The sequence below is a fragment of the Podarcis bocagei genome (assembly GCF_964188305.1).
Source record: "Podarcis bocagei genome assembly, chromosome: 5".
Lineage (NCBI taxonomy): Eukaryota > Metazoa > Chordata > Lepidosauria > Squamata > Lacertidae > Podarcis > Podarcis bocagei.
The window spans coordinates 100,373,624-100,395,955 of record NC_138129.1 but is presented as its reverse complement, the minus strand read 5'-3'; the positions used below and the strand labels follow the sequence as shown (position 1 = coordinate 100,395,955).

Here is a 22,332-nt window from a genome sequence, read left to right as displayed (position 1 = left end):
GGCCAGACACAGATTTACTACCTCTCTGGGAACCAGAGCTAACTTTAATTGGATCAGGGTCATCATATTTAGTGACTGCTTTAAAGAGGACAACAATTTGCATAAAATTTGAATGTGCTTATTTTATGCATAGATGCAGATTCAGACATAATTATTATAATTTAAATAGAAATACAATACATTTCCCCATAGTGACATGCATACCTGTCTACTAATGGGAAACGTCAACACTCTCCTTCTTAGGTTTCATTATCTTAATATAAGCCTTGGACCGGACAGCTCTTCAGATAAGAGGATTATTCCAGGGGACTGTTCTCTTACAGAAGACTGTTGCCTCCAAAGTACTCTCCTACTGAGCAGCAAAAGCAAACAATAGTGTTAGCGGGCCTTCTCTCTATTTATAACATATAACCCAAGATACCCTGGCACAGTTACTAAGCACCGAAGAGATAAGGGCACTTTCACTAACTACCTAAAGCCATCAGCAAGCGCATTGTGCTCTCCTCTGCCAGTCTTTATGAAAGTGGTAATGATTAGAAGGAGGATGATCACCCTCATGCATAAATAGAGATTACAAATGTGTCCTAAATAGCGGATGGGTTGCAAATGGTATACCTGGGCATAAACTCCCATTCAACCAGAAGCTCATTCAGAGGCCTTGGAGACGTGGCTGTTTAAATACAATTAGGAATATGTCGTCTGTCATGAGCTTATTATGAGCAGGGCAGTTTAGTTCTATGGAGTGCAGAGAGCTGTTTCCCCAGTCCTCTCCTATGCTGCATTTCAATTCAAACCTTGAGGGGTAGTCATGGTTGCCTGGGCCTGCACATGCCACACAACGTGATGGGATGCTGTGGTGATTGAGTGGACTATATAGTTTCTGAATACAGATGGGTGAAGCAGTGGTGTAGCATGGGGGGCACAGGGGTGGTTGCCCTGGGCACAAAATTGTTAGGGGGCGCAAAATTTGAGCAGCCAGTTCTGCCTCAGCATAGCTGAGTGCTTCTGTAAGCTGGGGTCCATTGAAAATGGCTTCTCCATGCAAATCAGGAAGTGACTTCTCCAGGCAATGAAACGACTCTTCTTTTCTTATCTCTGCAGCTGGGTGATACGGACACCGTTAGGCAGTTGAATGTGCATGTATACTCCATCCGTTTTACTCTCTCCCACCCACCCACCTGCTCTGTGCAGCCCCAGGCACCGGCAACCCATGCTATGGCGCTTAGGAGGAGATACCTTTTCTAAACACTCCCTTATTAAACTCCCCCCCTACCCCACCAAACCCCTCTTTAGATGCATCTATATGAAAAGTTCTAGTCCAACTCTTTGCCTGTGTGCTGGTTTTCCATTTACAGAGAGTTTTTAAGGCAAGGAAGCATTTATTTTTAAGGAGTCCTTTTCTTTGTTCTCCTTACATCTCCTTACACCTTACCAAGAGGCTAGCTTGATTTGATTAGTTTTTAACACTTGAAGGATCCAGGGATTAGACCAAGAATGAATGAAGCTATTTGGTTAGCCACCCTTGTTCTGTAACAACGTGGACTCGAGGCAGCTCAAAAGGTTTCTTGGGAGTTCCTCAGTGAGGTAGTAAAAATGGCACACAAGGCTCCTTGAAAGAGAGCTATCCCACCATTACTATTATTGGTGATGAGACCAAAAGCTTAGCCGGTAGCCATGGTGTGAACAGAGGGCTAAACTGGACATGACACTAATCTCACTTAAAATTGCTCTCTTTTTACAAAATATACAGCAGTTAACAGGTATACTGCAAAAGGGACTTCAATCCTTTCCACCCTTGACCCAAGCGGGAGCTCTCCTTTTCTGGGCTAGTAATGGGGTCCTATCAAAACTGCAGTGGAGAATGAGATGGTTAATCCCTCCCCAACACATTACAGTCTCAGTGAGAAGACAGTGGGGTGGGGGTGAGAAACACCTATTAACTGGGGGTGGGTGGGAATAAAAGACAATTCCAGTGATGCATTTAGTTTCATGTCTGCTTTGGCCCAAGTGTGTGATTAGCAATCACAATAAAATATTTTGCAAGCTCTTCTACAACACATATGGGAATTCCTCAGCAGACAAGTTGCCTTGATGAGTTAATTGAAGAAAGGTGAATTACAGATGTTTTAAATACATGAGTAAATAATATAAAGGGTTCCCTGATGGTACAAAGTTTTAAAATTACTGCACTCCCAGCATTTATTGCATTTGGTATTTGCATCGGATATGAATTGTTTATATATACAACTGTTGGAACTCTTTTTATATATTCATTTGTTTTATATATGTTTTCACTGGACTGTGAAATTGCTTCAAGATGCTTCATAGGAACAACAGTACATAAAAAGCTGGACCTGAAGTTTAGTGCTAGCAGTAGGAGCTGAATGACACTACAATTCCCCACTCTCATACCAAATTTAAGTGTGTGTGTCTCCAGAATGCTCACACACCAACTGGGCTTTCCATGATGCATTTATCTTCTTAAAAATATGCTGCACAAAATGAAATATTGAGGGGGAAAGCCCAAACATCATTTTGTAGATGAATTGCAAAATGTTGGTACCCTACCTATGGTTCCATTTCATTAGAATGGAACAACAGCAACAAACCCCTAAAAATTGAAAATGGTTCACACATTCAAGCCTTAAACAGTTTCCCCTTTTTTCAGATGGAGTGGCTGCGTTTCGTGCATTCCTAAAGACTGAGTTCAGTGAAGAGAACCTGGAATTCTGGCTGGCTTGCGAGGAGTTCAAAAAGACACGGTCCACTGCCAAGCTGGCTTCCAAGGCACACAGAATTTTTGAAGAATTTATTGATGTGCAAGCACCACGAGAGGTTAGTAGATACAAGAAACTGTTATTCTGGCAGGATGAATCTTGGAAACAAGGGTGGTGGAGAGCAGCAGAGAACCCACCACGCACCACTCTTCCTAGGATTGGGAGCCACTTGTGGAACCTCAGTCTATTTGTTTGTTTGTTTGTATCTATTTCTATACCTCCCTTCATCGGAGGTTCACAGGGCAGTTTACAGAATAAAAACACAAAAATACATAACATAGTGCCACAGTTTATAACCTGGGGGGGGGGGATCAGGCAATGTGTGCTCACCCCTGGTATGTTTGGACATACCACTAAGCCATGGCTGGATGGATGTAGAAGCCAACAGCCATTCAGGGATGCCTCTCTGCAGAGAAGAAGGCTACCCACTGTCTTTTCCACATGGGCATCGTTAGAGGAAGCATTGATTTGAGCTCTGAGTCAGTCGTGCGGTTTTTATTAGTTTTATCAGCTTTTTATTAGCTTTTATCAGTTCTAGTATTCTATCGCCTGGTATTTTTTTCTTAATTACTATAATCACAAAGTTTAGGCTAAAAGTTTTAGAGAAAGCCCTGGAAAGTCTCGGAGAAAGCCTTAATTAGCTCCAGCTCGACTCAATCTACCAACTACTTATCAGCAGGAGAGGAGATCAAACACCCTAATCTTGGAAGGACTCCGAGTTTCCTGATTTACAGCAGAAAATAGTGGCGGCTGAATCTCCGTGAAAATGTCTAAGGAAAAAGAAGCGATAGGCTTCATCTCCACAAGCGAGCCCACAGCAGAAGTGCAATGTCTTTCCCACATGACTGTATAATTGCAAGAACATTTGACTTCCCACCTTCTGGTGCAGCATAATACAGTGGGCATGAGCTACAGCCACTTGGGTTTAGATATGCACTCAGACCTAAAACGTGATAGATGTCAAGTTCCAAAGGGTATTTGTAAGGGATAGAATGGAATAACATGGATACAGCAGGATTTGCTTCCCAGCAAATATGCACTAACATGCACAGAAATATGCTTGATATTTCAAATATGCACAGAAATATGCTTCATGACATTACAATAAAGGTTAGGCAATTCAGAAATTACTGTAATTTGCTGATCTAGAGAAGGATTCTAAAACTTGGGTTACCAGATGTCCAATATTTTAATGATCCTACTGCCTGTTTGTCAGGTGATCAGTATTAAAATATGAGAAACCAATGCATCTCAGATGTGTTCCAGCCTTTCATTGCCTACCTACTCATCCAGCTTGCTGCGTCTTTCACCTAGCAAGTTCCATCATTGCACTTGGCCCAATATGTTTCACCCTGATTTTGCCCCCAAATCTACCTCACCCCTTGGCCAGTTTGGTTAAAATTAAAAGTTGACAATGCCAGCTGAAATTCTACATGGCTGCGCATGTGTCATTGAGCCAAATGTACTCCAGGTTTGATTTTCAGCTCAAAAGTGATGAATTAAGTTTGACAGTGTGACAAAAATGCTGTATTTGATTATGGATGGTGGGCGGGGGAAGTTAAGAATTGCCCCTGCTGCCTCACACAAATTACATTTGTGTTTCTTTCTCAGGTGAACATAGACTTCCAGACCCGAGAGGTGACAAGACGGAACATACAGGAGCCCTCACCAACATGCTTTGACCAGGCCCAGGGCAAAATTCACAGCCTTATGGAAAAAGACTCTTACCCCAGGTTCCTAAGGTCAAAAATGTATACAGACCTGCTGTCTCAAACCCAGAGGAGGCTCAGCTAGAGCAGAGATGGAGACTCCCCTCCTTAGATACCATGAGCTTCCTGCACCAGCCAAATCCATTTCCGTATGTGAAATTAAGTTCATTGGTGTTACAACAGCGGTAGAATGAGAGGGGGAGTGGAAGAAGCATGAAGAGTTGGACTGTATGTGTGTGTGTAAAACATTTCTCAGCATGAGTCCAGTGCTCTCTTTGGATCCTTGTGTGTGTGCGTGTGTGAGCAGACACCTATATTTCTAACTTTAGCAAATGCACACACACAACACTGAAACACTTCGTAGGTGGTGCTGTTTTCAGGAACATAACATCTGAACTACATTTTATGCTGAATTCACTGGTCGTGAAGCCAGGCTTCCTAATTCCTTTACTACACTAGGCTAGTCGGTAAATAGTCATCTGTGCTGGACCACAAAGCAGATCCAGAAAGAGCATCTGGAGGGTCAGAGGCTGGCCTTGTCGAGAAGCGCCAGAAGCAAGCGGCCAGAGGTGCAAGGCACCATGCAGAAAGGACAGTAACTGGCCAGCCAGAAGGACATAGACCAGCAGGTAGCAGATGTACGCCTCAGCAGATATTTTAAAAATGGAGAGCCAAGACAGACAAGGCTCTAGACTTGGCCTGGAGTGATTTACAGCCTGGCCAAATAAAACCAAATCTGTTTTAGGGTGGGGCAAAGTGGAGGCTTGAGGTGGATGGTACAACCAGTTTCCCCTTCGCTTTACCACCCAGAATAGCTTATCAAAGGGGCAACCAGCCTGTTGATAAGAAAGTTTTGAATTCAAATCCAGACAAACCCTGACAAGAAGGTTCTACATCTCTTTTAACCTGTATGTTCAGGCAGTTGATTTATTTTCCTTACCTTATTCAAGAGGTTTTCAGACTGCTTTTAAGGCAAAACTGTATCCCAAAGAGGTTTGCAATACATAGCCATAATAAAATCCAACAATAAAACCCATTCAAACATAATATCCAGTACCACCAAATGTTATATAGGCCATCCTACCACAGAAAAAAAGAAAAATAACTCAACCCTAAAAAGCAGTGTCCTAGATTAGCCTCCAATGTCCATGAGAAAAAGATGACCCAAGGTCTATTTAAAATTAAGGAGAGATGGGCTTGCCTGATTTCACTTCGAATCAAGTTCTATGACTGGGAAGCCACCACTGAAAAGACCTTCTTTGACAACACTCTGATAGGCTGTTGGAGCTGGGGCATACGAGAGAGTTAAAGCTGTGGTATAATGCACAGGACTCAGGCTAGCTCCTATGTGAAAAGAGAACAACACAGCTCCTTTTTACTTGGAATTGTATTGATGTGATCTTGAAACAGTCTCTGCCCCTTAAGTGTTATCCCTTGCCCCTCTATATACAGCCATCTAAATTATACTGTCAGTGTAAGCCTCAGATTTTTGCGTTTTAAGCTCCTGCTCCCACTTCGTTCTGAAGACAGGTGAGTGGGTTTGGGGTTTTTTGAACAGCATGCAGGGATGGGAAATAGAAGCAGGGAGTGGGCAGTGTACTCCTTCTGACACCTACTTCTTCTTGCTTCTTGATTGCATGGATGGCCCTTTCAAAGGACCGTGAATACACTTGTCATATTGCCAGTATAAAGAGGCAAAGGTCATTCTCCAAGAAGCCAAAAACATGAAACCTCCTTCGTATATGGGTTGGGGTCCTCCTGCCCTTGAGTAATACAACTAGCTCTACAACTAGATCTGTTAGGATGCTAAAACTTATTGGCACCCTCACATATTAGTTCTTAGGTTCCCTCTGGGAAAGTCATAATGGTTCAAGTGTTGTAGATACAATTATCAATTTGTGCTGTAGGAATACCCCTGTGATACTGGTGGTAAGAGAAAGAAATAAAAGGATGGCCAATCTCCTGGTAAGGTTGCCATCTCAGTATGCAGAGTGGATTTATATTTTGTGAAAAGCTCCAGCTTTAAGCAGACCCAAGACGAGTTCAGATGACCTGGTGCATCTCCTCACTCCATTCACAATCCCTTCCTCCCCAGTAACTGCACTATGCAATAGTCTCTCACACCAAAGTGGGTAAGAGAAGGAGGGTAAATAAAGTGGTGCAGGAATGAGTGTGAGAAACTGAACCTGCAAAGCTTCTCCTAAAGAAACTGGAAGCCCATCTAAGTTCCAAAGTGGCAGCTGTACAAAACATGCCAGAGAATTATCATTTTCCTGCTTTCATGCACCAATGGATAAAAGTGGCACTGAACTCCACCATAATGCTATTTATCATCCTTACCACTGACTGTTATTTATTATTCACTGATTGATGTTGGTGCTGTGTGAACAATAAGAGGACATATGGACCCTCTTTGAAGGGGACCTGTTTAGAGGAGAAAATCTATCCCAGATGAAAATCCTAGTCTTGGAGAGCTGTTTATGTGTGTGAGTATATAGATATTAGACATAATGCAGCATATTTTTTTCTTCTTCCAATACAGCAGCATGCTCAGTTTTATGTGTATATGCAGATGTTGTATTCTATTACCTAAGAAACACAGCTTAAAATAGACTATGTAGACACCTGCTGTGTCATGATGTTGGGCTCTGCAGTGAGCAAATATTTCAGGTCAAACTTTGTACTTGGGGTGGGTGGGCGTGTAAGGAAGAATAAGGAAACAAGGTTCTAATGATAAAAAGGAGCAAGGCTGAAAATGCATTTGAATCAGTGGTATCATGGGGTGCTGTGTCCTTCAAACACTGTGCACAATACACAGCCGATTGCAAGCTCTGATGTGATGCTGTGGTGGTAGAGGGCGGGGGGTGGCTTCCTGCAGTAGCGTTTTTTGGATTAAAAAATCTGCACTCTCCTTGCGTTTCAAGGTTTGTACAGACTCACCTGACAATGTCTCTGTAAAGCATACACTGCATTAAAATGGCATTGCGCATCTAGCATTGACCATGACAACAAGTGAATCATAAAGTAGAATGGATTTTGTAGCATTTGCTTTTCCAGCTTAGTGACAAAGGGTGAGTACATCTTGGTTCCTGAAGCTTTAACTTCAGCAGAGGCACACAGTAAACCAGATGTTTGATAGCACAAGACATTTGAGGCCAGTCAGAGGCAAAAATAAAAAATAAAAACCCAAACAGCATTCCATACGGTGGCATAGCACCAAACTAAATATATGACAGTTTGCTGCCCTTTAATGGTACTCCAAAATCTCCTGCCTGACTCCCTTGACTAATGGTAAACAGGCTGTGTGTGGAATGACAGGCAAAACTGGAGGCAGTTGATCAAGATGAAGCACTAAGCAAATATGAACTCCAGGGACTGGAATGGAAATGCACTGGGTGCCTGTCTGGTTTCCTCAGAAACCACTGTGCAGATGTGCTCCAACATGATTTAGTCAATTGGCCAACTCCTAAGCAATTTCATATAATGGCAGAGGCAGCTTCAGACAATTGCTAAGGTGGCTGGCGTGCCTCCACAGCTGAACCACACATGCAGCAGAATATTTAATTAACAACCCAGGAAGCAGTTTACAAAGGAAAATGGACAACTATATTTAATAATATAAAACACTGAAACTGATAAAATAATAATTCTACTCTCCCATTACATTTCTGCTCCCTCAGTGCTGTGATCAAAACCACTGAGCCTCTTGGGCCGATTGGAAGGTCAGCAGTTCAAATCCCCGTGACTGGGTGAGCTCCCATTGCTCTGTCCCAGCTCATGCAGCCTAGCAGTTCAAAAGCATACCAGCGTGAGTAGATAAATAGGTACCACGGGGGCAGGAAGGTTAGTGGCATTTCTGTGCACTCTGGCTTCCGTCACAGTGTCCTGTTGCGCCAGAAGTGGTTTAGTCATGCTGGCCACATGACCTGGAAATCTGTCTGTGGACAAACGCCGGCTCCCTCAGCCTGAAAGCGAGATGAGCGCTGCACCCCATAGTCGTCCTTGACTGGACTTAACTGTCCAGGGGTCCTTTACCTTTTACCTTAGCTGCCGGAACTCACCAAGAACACCTCCCTTGTTCTCTTATAATGGTACTCACCTGTGAGGTGCCAGAACTGAGTTCTGGCGAGTTCCAGCTGAAAAACGGCCCCGCTACAATCTATAGGATGCAGTTTTCCTTGGACTTTTACCACATCAGAATGAAGGAGCAGGGTGTGCGCAGAGAAATTGAAAACTAAAGCACACAGACAACTAGCAGGTCAAGGAAAAATGGCAATCTACAAACCTCTCCTCCCCAGCATGCACAGGACATATTTAGAGGGGGGACAATTCAGGATTAGGCAGTTTCCATATAAAAGATGCCACGTGTGTTGATTTGGGTGTTTGTCACCTGCAAGCCACATGCCTAGCAAATGCTGAGCAAAGCATTCTGAAGCAAGTTTTTCAACCACTTAGTCTAGACTTATGGTAAGCAAGCAGATATGCAATTTGCTCTTTATTTTCTTCCAGACTGTCAACATGTACCACAAATAGCTAATTTAGGTACATGTTGGGAGGTAGGCCAGTAAAAGTTGTGGACCTAAAAATTTTGTGGGCTTGTTTGCAAGGCTGTTCTGCAAGGCCTGATGCCTTCTTTCCCTTCAGTGCTCTTTAAGCTTGCAGCATTAAGCAGCAATCCTGTAACACTTAAAGGGAATACCTAATGAAGTCAACCTAGGATGGTTCATCGTTCAGTATAGGCACAACATTCACACTGCTGTTCTGGTAATGTAAACTTTTTGACCCAAAATTGTAGAGCTTCAGCACAAGTTTTCTGTCTGCATCCTGTTATCTCTCTTAGTCCCATGGCTCCAATTACAGGAAAGAGATTCAATAATATTGATAACGTATAATGAAAGGAAACTTCTCATCTGAAAGCATTATAATTATTTTGGGTGCCTGCTTTTCTGCAAGCAGCATCTCTCTCTTGGGAATGAAAATAGCCTAACAACCATTCAGAGTCAATTTTTAATGGGGGGAAATTGGCATCCGCTGAGGGCTGCCATGCCAAAAGCACAGCCTCATATGTACTAAAATAGGCCTGTGATTAATGCTTTCCCCCTTGTATTAATAAATCAAGAGAAATGGGAGTTCAATTATTGCAATATTCTCTAATTTTCCATATTTTGTAAGAGATAAGTATCCTTTCTTTCATTCAGCTCTTATGGGCAACCCAAAGAGAAAATAGTCTCCCAAGGCTGCTGTTGCCTAAAGACATTAAAAGAAAGCAATTAGATTATATTACACTTGCATGCGCATCAGCCTCTGGTGTCACATGCAAGAACAGGTGACAGCCAGTTTATATAAAATGTGGGCCACACAGAGAGCAACCAGCTGTTCAGAGTTCCCTGTGGCCTGGCATGTGTTCACAACCAGGCCACATGAAAACAGAACATGAAGTGGGGTAAGTTGAAAACTCTTTTAGTGAGCTGCCACACCACGTGGAACCCTGCAGGTGTGAAATGCTTCTCATACACCTTCTGTCTCACAGAATTGACCTCAAGAAATAGGACTTGGGATGTGGCTATTTAGATGTACATATACAGCATATGACTATGCAGATTGGAGCTCTGTGGGGTCTTAGTGGTGCCCATCGCCACCAGGTGAACCAGATTGCAGCTTGACACAGAGCCTGACTCCCACACAAGGTATCAGGGTGAGCAGGCACCGGAGGAAGAATTAGTCCCCACCCATTTACAATTAAAAAGAAGAAGTAAAAACATAGAAAGCAGTTATCAGAAAAATGTCAAATACTGCCAGTGAATAAACTGATCCTTCTTGGAAAGCCTGGAGAAATAATATCTTTTTAAGAATCCAAGAAAATAAACCGTGGGTGGAATTCCACATCATGCTATTACAGACATTGTCAGCTTGGCAGATGGAACGATTCCCCCCTCTCCTCCCTGTTGCTCAAACAGAAGCCCTTGCACAGAGCCAGCAGTGCGGACTTGGGCCCTTGAATGTGGGTGCCCTGCGCATAGGCGCTACGCTACTACGTCATGACATCACGTCACGCTGTGCCATCATGATAGTGTGGCCTGGCACTATCATGATGCTGTGGCGGCTGCAGACGCACTATCATGGTGCCACAGTGGTGATGGGGCTTGCACCTCCACCGCTCCTCTGTTGAGGCCCGCTGCCGCCACGGACACACCCTGCAAGCACACCCATGGCCACAGCAGGCCCCAACAGAGGTCCCACGGCAGAGGGACAAGCCCCGGATCACTCAGGCCAGGGTGCCAGTGTACCAGAGGTAAGGCGATGGCAGGGGGTGGTGGTGTGTGGCAGCAGCTGGACAGCCACAGCCACAAAATTGTGGGTGCCTGGGCCCCCAGGAATTGGTGCCAGTGCACAGAGCTTTGGCTAATGGGAGTGCCTGTCAATGGGAAATGTGTGAGACTGGGCAAGTGCCCCTGCTTTGAAGGACCACACCACCATGGAACACCTCCCAGACAGTCCTGGACTTACAGAAGCCATCCCAGATTCGGATTTGATTTGATCCTGGAATGTCTCACTTTTCCTTCCTCTTTTCTTCGGATAAATGTTGGAGGGTATGGAGTTATGCAACCCCCCGAGCCAGGGAGATAAGTAACTCGATAACCTTTAGAAGACATCTAAAGGCAGCCCTGTTTTTTTAATGTTTTATTGTGTTCTTATATATGTCAGAAACCACCCAGAGTGGCTGAGGCAACACAGCCAGATGGGTAGTATATTATTATTATTATTATTATTATTATTATTATTATTATTATTATTGGAATAGGACATCCCTATTTTCATCAAAGAAATATTGGAATTGAGTGTGCCATCCAGTTCAGCCATCTCTTTAAATCTGCATACTTCATAAGACTGATAAATGTCATTGATCAATACTAGCTGGTCACAAATGGTCTTATAATTGCTACTGTGGTATTTTCATAATCCCACACATATAACAGGCAGCTCCATTGTCAGATATATATGTGGCAGAAACAGTACTCATAGCAGTTTACAATAAAATATAAAAATAAATGCATCTAAAAACAGAAGCAAACCATATAAAATCAACCATTTAAAACACACAAACAACAGAGCTGGTGTCCAGTATAAGCAATATAAGTATGACCAATCTAGTCATCAGTACTCAAGGCCTCTTGGGTCAGTTTTACACCTGGGATGGCTAACCTGAGCCCTCCAGATGTCACTGGACTGTTCTTCTTTAAATGAAAGGTGCCATTGTGTGTCATGTTGTGGTGGGACAATGTCACATATTTATGAGACAATTTCCCAAAAATATCCAGGGGGGAGGGGGGAGGAGAGAATAGCTCTGGGTAGTTGTGCATCCTTTTGCCCCACACTGGCTACAGGGCTGCCCAGAGCCAAACCACTTAGAGCAGGGTGGTCCAAGGTGTGGCCCAAGAACCTCACACCGCCCTTGAGGCCTTTGGGGGGGCGGGAGCCTCAGCAACATTTGACCCACACAACCCCACAGCCCTTACGCTGCCTTCCCAAAGCCAGGTAAATGAGGCTCGAGGCTCTGGCAGGATCCTAGAGCCCTCTCACCTTCTTCCCAAGCTGGGAGAATGCTAACTAGGCTTTGAGAAGGAGGATGTAGATCTCTAGGACTCTGTCAGAGCAGCTCACTTAGCTGGCTTTGGGAAGGCAGCTCGAGGGCTGGGTGGGAATCAGATTTGGCCTTATCCTTCCCCCCCTCCCCGCCATGACAAGGAAGTGTGAGGCCCACGGGTTCTGTGTCAAAAGTATTCTTGGGGCCCACTTGGTATGAAAAGTTGGACCACCCTGACTTAGAGCTTTAAAGGAGGTAACCTACACTTCGAACTGGGCTCAAGTATGTATCAGGAGCCAATAGATTTTGTGTAATATTGGGTTAATCTGCTTTGAATAATGGATCACTAAGAGTACCCTGGCATTCTCTGCCAGCAACAGCTTCCTTGCACCCTTCAAAGGCAACGCCAACACAAAACACATAGAGTACCTGGATACGACCAAAGCATTTGTGACTGTGACCACATCTGCGTTCTTCAGATGATACATTCCTAAACGATGCAAAATAATTCCTGGCCAAAGCTACATCCCACTCTCCAATTGCCACAATACCCAGAACAGGCTGAAGATCCTTTCCCAGATTTTTCCTTATGACCAAAAGCTTCTGTTTTCATCTAGCCCAAGTCCCAATTTGTTAGTTCAGAAACTATCACGAAATGAATATATGTATTCATATAAGGCCGGCCTGCCTGAAGCATGGTGGCAGAGAGGGGTCAGAATGGTGAATGCCCCAACATCAAAATTGCTAGTACTGTTTTTAAATAGCAAAGTGTAGGGGGAACCTGGCTCACCCTGCAAGAGAAAAACCACAACAACTAATATTTCAGTTGTATGCAACCTAAAATACTGTATTTTTCGCCCTATAGGACGCACTTTTTCCCTTCCAAAAATGAAGGGGAAATGTGTGTGCGTCCTATGGGGCGAATGCAGGCTTCGCGCACCTCCCCGCTGGGCTTTCTCTGCTTGCGGAGAGTTGCCTGCACGCTGAAGCCTGTGCTCGCTGAGCTCAGCGCGTCCAGGCTTTGCGGACCTCTCCGCAAGCAGCGGGAGCCAGCGCTGGGCTCCCACGGCTTGCAGAGAGCTGCCTGTTTGGGGGCTGGGCTTCCCCCGCCCCAGCCCCGTGCCTGGGGTGGAAATAATTCCTCCCCAAAAAACTAGGTGCACCTTATAGGACGGTGCGTCCTATAGGGCGAAAAATACAGTACCTCAGAGATCTATTTCACTGCTGAAGCATGTTTTGGGTTTGTGGCTGGGGATTTAGAAGCCTGTTGCCCAAGTGGTTCTGCAGTGAAAGAGTGTGCTCTTCACTTACAAATTTGCTATTTATTTACAATGCACTCTTAATCTGCAAGATACTTTAATAAGTCACAATTACTACCATTTTACAGATTTGGAACTGAGGCTGAGGGACAGAGAGGGTGCATGGCAGCAGTAGCATAGGAAGGGGGGTGGAGGGGGCAGACTGCCCTGGGTGCCACTCTGGGAGAGGTGACAAGATGGCCCCTGCCTCTCCCCAGCTGTAGAGTGGCCAAGGGCGCCTGTAGTCCATATGGGCGCCACTCACGCGGCATCCATACGGGTTGTTGCTCTCACATGTGTATGGGCTGCCTCTCAGACAGCGACCGTATGGGCTGCTGTGTGTGTGCAGTCCGTACAGGCTGCCGCTCGCACAGCAGCTTATACAGTCGCGCAAGCAGCAGCCCGTACGGCCTCATGTGCGAGTGGCATATTCCGTATGGAGTGCGCACGTGTGGGAATGACAGAGTTAGGACCTCATCACAGGCTTCCTAACTGTTACCGGAAAAATCCAAGGGCTCCCTACTGAACGCCTGCACTGTGCAGTGCCAGATCGGGGGTCCGAGAAAACAAAGATTTGAAAGGAAGCAAATGACCTTGCGTTAGAATACTTTTGAAAGAGAGGTAACGTCGGAAAACAGTAAAAGTACCACAATTTCCCGGCCACGTTCCGAAAAAGAAATTGGGGGAGAAAAGGGAAAGTTTTAGACGTTCCTGGACGACTCCGAGAGGTAATGTCCGACAGTAAAGTTCCGCGATTTCCCTGGCCACTTTCCGAGGGGGAGAATCGGGGGAGAAAAGGAGAGAGTTTTAGGACGTCCCGGCCGACTCCGAGGGGTAACGTCAGAAATGAAAGAAGGAAAGTCTGGCTGTCGTGGGGACGCTGCTTCTTCCAACCCCCTCCCAATGTATTTACTTCAAACCATACTCACGTTCGAAGATGTCCCCCGCGGATCCCGGGATCCTTTCTCTTTAGCCGGCTTGACCTTGCCTTTGCTCCCCTGGTTGAGCTTTTGGTGACGATTGATTACCGCCCGCAAAGAGGAGGCAGGGAGAGGAAGAAGGATCCCTGGGCTAAGGTTGCCCAGTGGCGCCCGATCCCCTCTATCTCCCTCCTCACCTTCGCAGGAGAACCAAGTGTCCCTGAGCATGGTCGCCAAACTGTTAACGGAAAAATCTGAGGGCTCCCTTGGACAAAAACAAAGACACCAACCAGGATAACTTGGAGCAAAACAGCAGCCTGTAGGCTTGGCCTTTATTGAACTGTTGCAACAGGGTGTTCCCCTCACTTGCAGGAGAGAGGAAAGACCCAGAAAGATGGTGTGCAAGACCTTATAAAAACTTTTGAAATTCCCATCCTCTAGGACAAGCCAACCCCCAGAAACATCATGCATACATTACAGAAAGGAGGGGTTGACATCATGCATATGTTACAGAAAGGAGGGGTTGAGGGAGGAGTTGTGGTGGTAACCTGAGTGTCCTGTCACCTGGCTGGTTCTTGCTTTCCCCCTGCCCATGAGTCACTTCCAGGAGACAAAGGGAGTTTGCAGTTTCCTGCCCCCAGAGGGAAGATCTGATTATTGTCCTTTGTTTCAGTCCATGCTAAATCCACTACCATATGCAAGTTCTTTGTGATCCTGATTGTCTTCTGTCTGGGATTATCAGGGTTGACATAGCAACCGGGCAGGGCTCCTGCGGATGCGCTGGGATGGTGAAGGGACCACGGCTGACCAGAACCAAGCCACCCCCCTTCAACAGTCCCCGTCACATGGAGCAAAATAAAATGGAACAGTGCAAATCCGATGTATGGTTGATTCTTCTATGAATTTACAACAGGAATGTGGCGCATGCAGTGCGCGAGCGTGAGTGTGTGTGAAGCCTGCACAAACAGAATGATTGGGGGGGGGGTTCCTGCTACAACTGGAACCATCATCCCTGAGACCTGCAGGTATAGGGTGGTATAAAAATTTAATAAGTGATAAATAATAGTAATCCAGTTCATGGCAATCTGGCAAGGTGCCGGATGAAAGTTGAAGATGGGAGTGGGAGGATGGATTCTGCCCCAAATTCTTTTCATATCTGCTGCTGTTGGGCTCATTTAGTGAGTCACACAAACCCAACAGATCAATAGCGACTCATGCAATTCACATTTTGTATGGCTGATGATGCCTTTGACATCATCTCTGGAATTGCCTTGTAATTTAAACTGGAATGTTGCCATTTGACTCTTACAGTAAAGACGTAATACACATAAAATGAAAACCTCTTTATCTCTCTTGTGTGGGTGGGAATCCCTAAGATAAGATAGTGCATTATCAGAAGTATGTTATAGTGATATGTGGGAAAGAAAACAGGAACCACTCTTTTTAGAAAGAGAAGCAAGCTGTAAACATCAAAACAGCAGATCCTCCAGAACTGGATGGTTGCCCCATCTGACTTTAGCATAGGATGGATGCCAAACAGAAACAACCTTTAAAAGAAATGCAGCCAGGCTACCTGACAATTATATAAAACAATGGTTTTTGCACTGTCTGCTTAGTAACTCTGTGGAAGCCTATCAGGGACTTCTCAAGCTGCAAATCAGATGGTGAAAGGCAGCTTTTCCATCTTTCTCCTCTTTGGCAGCTGCAGGGAGTATATTGAAGAAGAAGAGTTTGGATGAAGAAGAGTTTGGATTTGATATCCCGCCTTTCACTCCCTTTAAGGAGTCTCAAAGCGGCTCACATTCTCCTTTCCCTTCCTCCCCCACAACAAACACCCTGTGAGGTGAGTGGGGCTGAGAGACTCCAAAGAAGTGTGACTGGCCCAGGGTCACCCAGCAGCTGCATGTGGAGGAGCGGAGACGCGAACCCAGTTCCCCAGATTATGAGACTACCGCTCTTAACCACTACACCACACTGGCTCTCATGTGCAGAGTTCGTGCAGGATGATGGTGAGGATCCAGCATTCAAACCCTTCCTCTGTAACACCAGCTGTGATATCAGGCTCACAAGGCCCGAAGGTAGAAATCTGCAAGCCACTGCAGATGTAGAAGGTAACAACAGATCTTTTCCTCACCTCTGCCAGCTTTTAAAGGAAGCACGAACCAATTCACAGAACAGCTGACAAGTGGCATTGGGTAAACCGATAAGCCCCTGGTTACATGTAAATCACTGCGAAGCCTACATTCTCAGCCACAAACCAAGGCCTCTAGGAAGCAGGGAAGACAACAGCCGGCACTTTGTTTGCTTAGCTATATTTCATACCACACTGTGGCACGAAAGCTTGCCCAAGCAGGTAGAATGGATGCTTCTCCCTGATGTGCTACCGTGGGGAGCCCAGCAGAAAAGGCTGGATGTTACTCCAGAGACAATAATCAGAGAAGCAAATGAGGTGTTCAGGGAGCAATCCACTTTCACGGGTGAGCTAGTTCAGTCAGACATGGGATGAAATTGCAGAGCCACCAGCATTTCACATGATCGCTATATGAGTCTCTTTATAAATCTGTTTTATGGACTTCCGCAGTATAATACATGTGGTAGTGTAGAGCAGCCCACTGAAAACACATAGGCATGGGGCAGACAGCTGCCTGCATTTTTAAGCCTCCTCATGCCACCCTTCTCCCATAATACAACGGAAAGCTGAATCTTTCTACTCCAAGCCTGAGACTCCTGCTCTCCTCACCCTCCTCATTCTCACATGTACAATACATGTACAATATGTGTCGGGCGTAACAGGAAAATAAGGGGTTCATTTAGACAAGTCCCATTGAAAATTGCAAACACTATAAACAGCTCATTGTTCTTTTCTAACCAAGCTCTTTTGTTTTGCCATCAGCAACTGACTGCACTTTCTCTCTACACTTCAAAATTGCTTCTTTTGAAGCATTGCAGCCCTTTCTGCTTTCTTCAGTGGGTTTTGCCAGGCAAAATTATGTTTCTCTGTCCAACTGAAGCGACTTATCTTTGCCATTTTTGTAAGTGAAAATGGATGGGATTCTGAGTCATATTTGTTTGTGTAGTAAGATACTGGAGGAAGCAATGTTTCATGCAGAAATGACCAATTTGCAGATGTGCCCACCAAAACTGGCAGTAAAGAAGCTGCCTCATAGTCAGAATGATCCCTCTAGCCATTTGCTGTCAGTCCTGACTAGCAGCCCCAATCCAAGACCTCAGGTGGTAGTCTTTCCTACTATTTGTAACTTACAACTGTTTTCTCAAGGAAGCTTGAGACCTTTTACAAACACAAAGCACATACATCCTGCCTGCCCTGAGTTACCCAGGTCAGACGTTTGGGGCACTTTCATATGGCAATCTTGGCTGCACACCCACAATACATTTAAAACCCCGAGAATCCTGAGAACTGTAGTTTGTTAAGATGCTGGGAATTATAGTTCTGTGAGGGGTAAACTATAGTTCCCATGATTCTTTGGGGAAGTGCTTTGTATGTCTGGTGCATGTGCTTAGTGCTGCTGATGCATTTAAGTTCTGTACAACATCCACACAACGTCATGCTCATCAAACTGCTGCCCTATATTATTTTCCCATTTAATCTGGATTAAATCCATGATTAGGTTAAAAAGCAAACCCAACAATACCACAGCCAAACCTGTGGAAATGGTAAATCCAGATTAAAAGGGGAGTGGTATTTTGAAGAGGACGTCATTGTGTGGATGCTGTGAAAAACTTGCAGGCATGAGCAGCACCAGCGCCACAGTAAGTGGCTGCTTATTGGACCCTCTAGGTCTTGGACTCACTGTGGACTCTGTGTTGCTCACAGGCAAGTTGACGAAGAGACAAGCACACAGGAAGGACAGCACTGTAGATTTATTGAAACATAAAGCTGCCTTTGAAAGCTGTAGCCTTCTGTTGCCTTCCTCCCTTCTCCCTCCAGAACCTCTGGAACAGGCGTGGGGGATCCGTTTCACCCCAAGGGTGCGGAGTCTTCTGGGAGCTCCATGCCTGTGGCAGATGTGGCCAGAGGCAAAACAGCAACAACATCCCAGCCACGCAAAAGCCAGATCCCAGCTCCTGCATCTCTCCACACAAGAGGCACAATCATCGTTCATGAATACAGGCCTGCCAGGCAAAAGCGCTCAAGGTGGGCACGGAGCGTGGCCTGTGGAGAGGCTGTGTTCTGGGGCAGATAAAAGGGCGCAGAGAGGTGTGCTTGGCCTCCAGGCCTGAGGCTTCCCACACTCCTGCTGTTTCCAGTCCCTGCTCCACATTATAAGGCTCATTATTCCTCCGCAGCAGGGGGCTGGACTAGAGGACCCTCAGGGTCCCCCACCTCTACAGTTCTAAGATTCTAGAAGGCTGCATACACAGCATGCATTGAAAGCAAGCCCCCAAGAACAATGGGAGCTGTCGTTTCCCCCTCACGGCACCAGAATTCCACCACTCACTAACAAACTACAGTTCCCAGGATTCTGGGGTGGGGGGATAGGCCAGCTAATGCCCTCGCAAAAGTGCAGGCAATGTAGGTGGGGAAGGAGTGCGATAGGATGGCTGAAAATGCCTCAGGGCCTCAGGCGGAGTCCTCCTTTTGTGGAGCAGCCTCCATGTTAGTCGACTCCTGACACTGATGGCCTTCCTTAAGCATCCGGGTGTACAGAAGGCTTCCTGCTATTCTTCTCTGGGCAACCTGCACACTCTGCTTTGTTCTCTTTGCAAAGTCCCCCCTTGCTTCTCAGAGAAGATGGAATTTAGTATTCAGTTCACACATTTTCTTTCCTGTTTTTCTCTGGACTGAAATCATTAAACCAGAATTGGCCTGTCAGTCTTCTGCGGTTTCCTCCTCTCCCTTCCGCACCCTCTTTCATCTGTCAATTCCCCTTCAATTTATTCTCCTTTTTTGTGTGTGCATGTCTCTCCACTCACCTTATATGACAGTTCACTTCTCTCTAAAGCATGAAACAGAAATCTTCCCCTTACTGTTCCCTAATTTTGCTCCTTACCTCCTTCAGTCCTGCAGGTATATCTGTTATACTGAGCAAGGAACAAGAGGTGATGCTTCTGAATTTGCTGAACATGGTGGCAGCCATTTTGTCCTGTCCGGACTCCATTTTGGGGACCAAAACCTGCTCTCAGTAAAGTAGCATGAACTGGAGTAAGTGTATTCAGTGCTTCCTTCCCAGTAGATGCAGGTTCAGTTTGTCACTTGCTGGGAGCCAGTTTATGGCTTTTATCAGTCTACCTGCCTGTCCTTATGCTTAAATGCTAATTTGAGGTTTACGAAATGGTTATTTCACTTTGGTGTGTGATGTATTTATTATTATTTATTAAAGTTATCCATTCTGAAGGAAATCAGCCCTGAGTGCTCACTGGAAGGACAGATCCTGAAGCTGAGGCTCCAATACTTTGGCCACCTCATAAGAAGAGAAGACTCCCTGGAAAAGACCCTGATGCTGGGAAAGATGGAGGGCAGAAGGAGAAGGGGACGACGGAGGACAAGATGGTGGGACAGTGTTCTCAAAGCTACGAACATGAGGGAGGCAGTGGAAGACAGGAGGGCCTGGCGTGCTCTGGTCCAGGGGGTCACGAAGAGGCAGACACGACTAAACGACTAAACAACAACAACAAAAATTATATGCCACCTTTCATCTGAAGAGCTCAGGCAGGTCACAGCATAAAAATACCAGATAAAAACACAAAACTCATAATAAGAACAAAAACAAAGCAACCCCCCCAACACATTTCAAAGGGTACTTAATGGACCCACGGCCTGTTTGAAGAGGAACGTTTTCACCTGGGACCTAAAGGCGTACAATGAAAGGCATTCCACTTTACTCAACTCTAACTGGCCCAGATATATTATCTTACTATGAAGAAGGAATTTCAGAGTTTTAAAAGTGATAAGGCAATGTCATGGATACTTGATGGCTGCATAGAATATAAGTGGGCCAGTGTGGTTGGAATCATTTTGGATTTGATGAAGTGAACTGTTCCTAATATACAGGTTTGTGGTGCTGCGCTTCATAAAATCCCACTGTACCCAAAAATGGAATAAAGGCATCTAGCTCAGGCCAAACTACATGTTATGTTATTCATACTTTTTTTTAGAGTATGCTTGAACTGTCTAGATTTATTTTTAAGAAAGAGCAGCTGTAGGGCCTTGATCTGGAATCATACACTCCAAGTGACCTGTTTTAAGTGGGGCATACCGGATCACAGAAGGCTTCTGTTTGGATCCTGGAATGGTTTTTTGGTCTGGAGCTCTGGTGCAAGACACTCACTCGAGCGCAAATCAGCAGCGCCTTCCTGGCCGCCACTCCGGGACGGCCCTGCTGACAATTGCCAGAGCGCCAGATCGGAAGGTGTGTCTCTCCTGACATCCCATAGGAAAAGGATTCGTGTGATTTAAAATAGACATATACTGTACTGTAAACACACACACACACACACACACACAGTGAAATTACTTTGAGATACTTGGAGAGTGATTCCCTGCGCCCACTTTCACAGGGCCACTCTCAGAAGGAAATGACATGGTGGGGGAATGAGGTGTTCCTTACCTTTTAAATACAAGTCAAAGTGTTTAAGTCAAAAGACAGGAAGGTGTGGAGTGAGTGTTTTGTGTGAATACACCTAGCTTACAGGCATTAAAAACTACTAGAAAGGCTTACATGCACCTTTAAAGCTTTGTTTGTAATTCTATCTTCAGCAAAATCTTCCGGGGTACCACAATCAGCTGACAGGGCAGAAGGAAGCATCTGTCTCAGAGACATGCAGCTAGAGCGTGCTCTTTTGTTTTCCATCAGTCAAATGGACCATAATAGAGCCTGATGGGCAACGCTGTCACATAACCAAAGCAGCTCTGCTTTTAGGTTTGATCCAGGAAAAGCTCCTCACTGTTCACTTCCCCAGGAGGTCTGTGTAATATCTGAATAGACACTGCAAGGCTTAGGGATGGGAGATCTTCCACTTCTGGTCTCCTCAAATCTCTTTTCTGACGAGAGCAGCTTTTGCATCTCATTTGGAAACCAAGGACCCAGAGTCTGGAGGAAGAATGGGGAGGCACACAATGCCAGATGCTTGAAGTCCAGTGTGAAGTTTCCACAGTCTGTGTTGATTTGGGGAGCCATGTCATCAGCTGGTGTTGGTCCACTGTGCTTCATGAAGTCCAGGGTCAACACAGCCGTCTACCAGGAGATTTTGGAGCACGTTATGCTTCCTTTCACAGACGAGCTTTATGGGGATGCTGACTTCATTTTCCAGCAGGACTTTGGCAGCTGCCCCCACTGCCAAAAGTACCAAAACCTGGTTCTGTGCCCATGGGATTACTGTGCTTGATTGGCCAGCAAACTCGCCATACCTTAACCCCATAGAGAATCTATGGGGCATTGCCAAGAGAAAGATGAGAGACATGAGACCGAGCAATGCAGAAGAGCTGAAGGCTGCTATTGAAGCTTCCTGGTCTTCCATAACACCTCAGCAGTGCCACAGGCTGATAGCATCCATGCCACGCCGCATTGAGGCAGTAATTGATGCAAAAGGGGCCCAAACCAAGTACTGAGTACATATGCATGCTTCTACTTCTCAGAGGTCCAATATTGCTCTATGTGCAGTCCTTGTTTTGCTGGTTTCATTTAATATTCTAATTTTCTGAGATTGTTAATTTGGGGTTTTCATCAGCTGTACACCATGATCATCACAATTATAACAAATAAAGGCTTGACATATCTCGCTTTGCATGTCATGAGTCTATCTCATATATTAGTTTCACCTTTTAAGTTGAATTACGATATTCTAATTTTCTGAGTTTCACCTGTATACAGTGGTGCCTCGCAAGACGAAATTAATTCGTTCCGCAAGTTTTTTCTTCTTGCGAGTTTTTCGTCTTGCGAAGCACGGTTTCCCATAGGAATGCATTGAAAATCAATTAATGCGTTCCTAGGGAAACCGCTTGCCAGGCTGGCGGTGCGGAGAAGGGCTTTTCTCCCCACCGCAAGCCTTCAGGACAGGTACGGGAACAGAGGGGAAGGCGCG

General features: G+C 45.4%; 1 protein-coding gene and 1 long non-coding RNA gene across 10 annotated transcripts in view; one reads left to right on the top strand and one right to left on the bottom strand.

The window, feature by feature from the left end:
- Window positions 1-7,479, top strand: part of RGS8 (regulator of G protein signaling 8) — a 47,095-nt gene extending 39,616 nt beyond the window's left edge. For all 6 annotated transcript variants that reach the window (XM_081193326.1, XM_081193327.1, XM_081193329.1 and 3 more), the window contains 2 exons: window positions 2,669-2,835; window positions 4,389-7,479. In XM_081193326.1, coding sequence (XP_081049452.1) covers window positions 2,669-2,835; window positions 4,389-4,571 — 350 coding nt within the window. In that variant the 3' untranslated portion in view covers window positions 4,572-7,479. The remainder of the gene's footprint in view (window positions 1-2,668; window positions 2,836-4,388) is intronic.
- Window positions 1-22,098, bottom strand: part of LOC308586627 — a 34,841-nt gene extending 12,743 nt beyond the window's left edge. For 2 of the 4 annotated variants that reach the window (XR_014007975.1, XR_014007976.1), the window contains exons 1-2: window positions 986-1,138; window positions 205-352 (exon numbers count right to left, since the gene is read on the bottom strand). This is a non-coding gene — a long non-coding RNA (uncharacterized lncRNA). Of the gene's footprint in view, window positions 1-204; window positions 353-985; window positions 1,139-19,301 lie in introns of those variants that run through there. The other 2 variants (XR_014007974.1, XR_014007977.1) reach the window with 2 other exon arrangements.
- Between the last annotated feature and the right edge of the window lie 234 nt (window positions 22,099-22,332).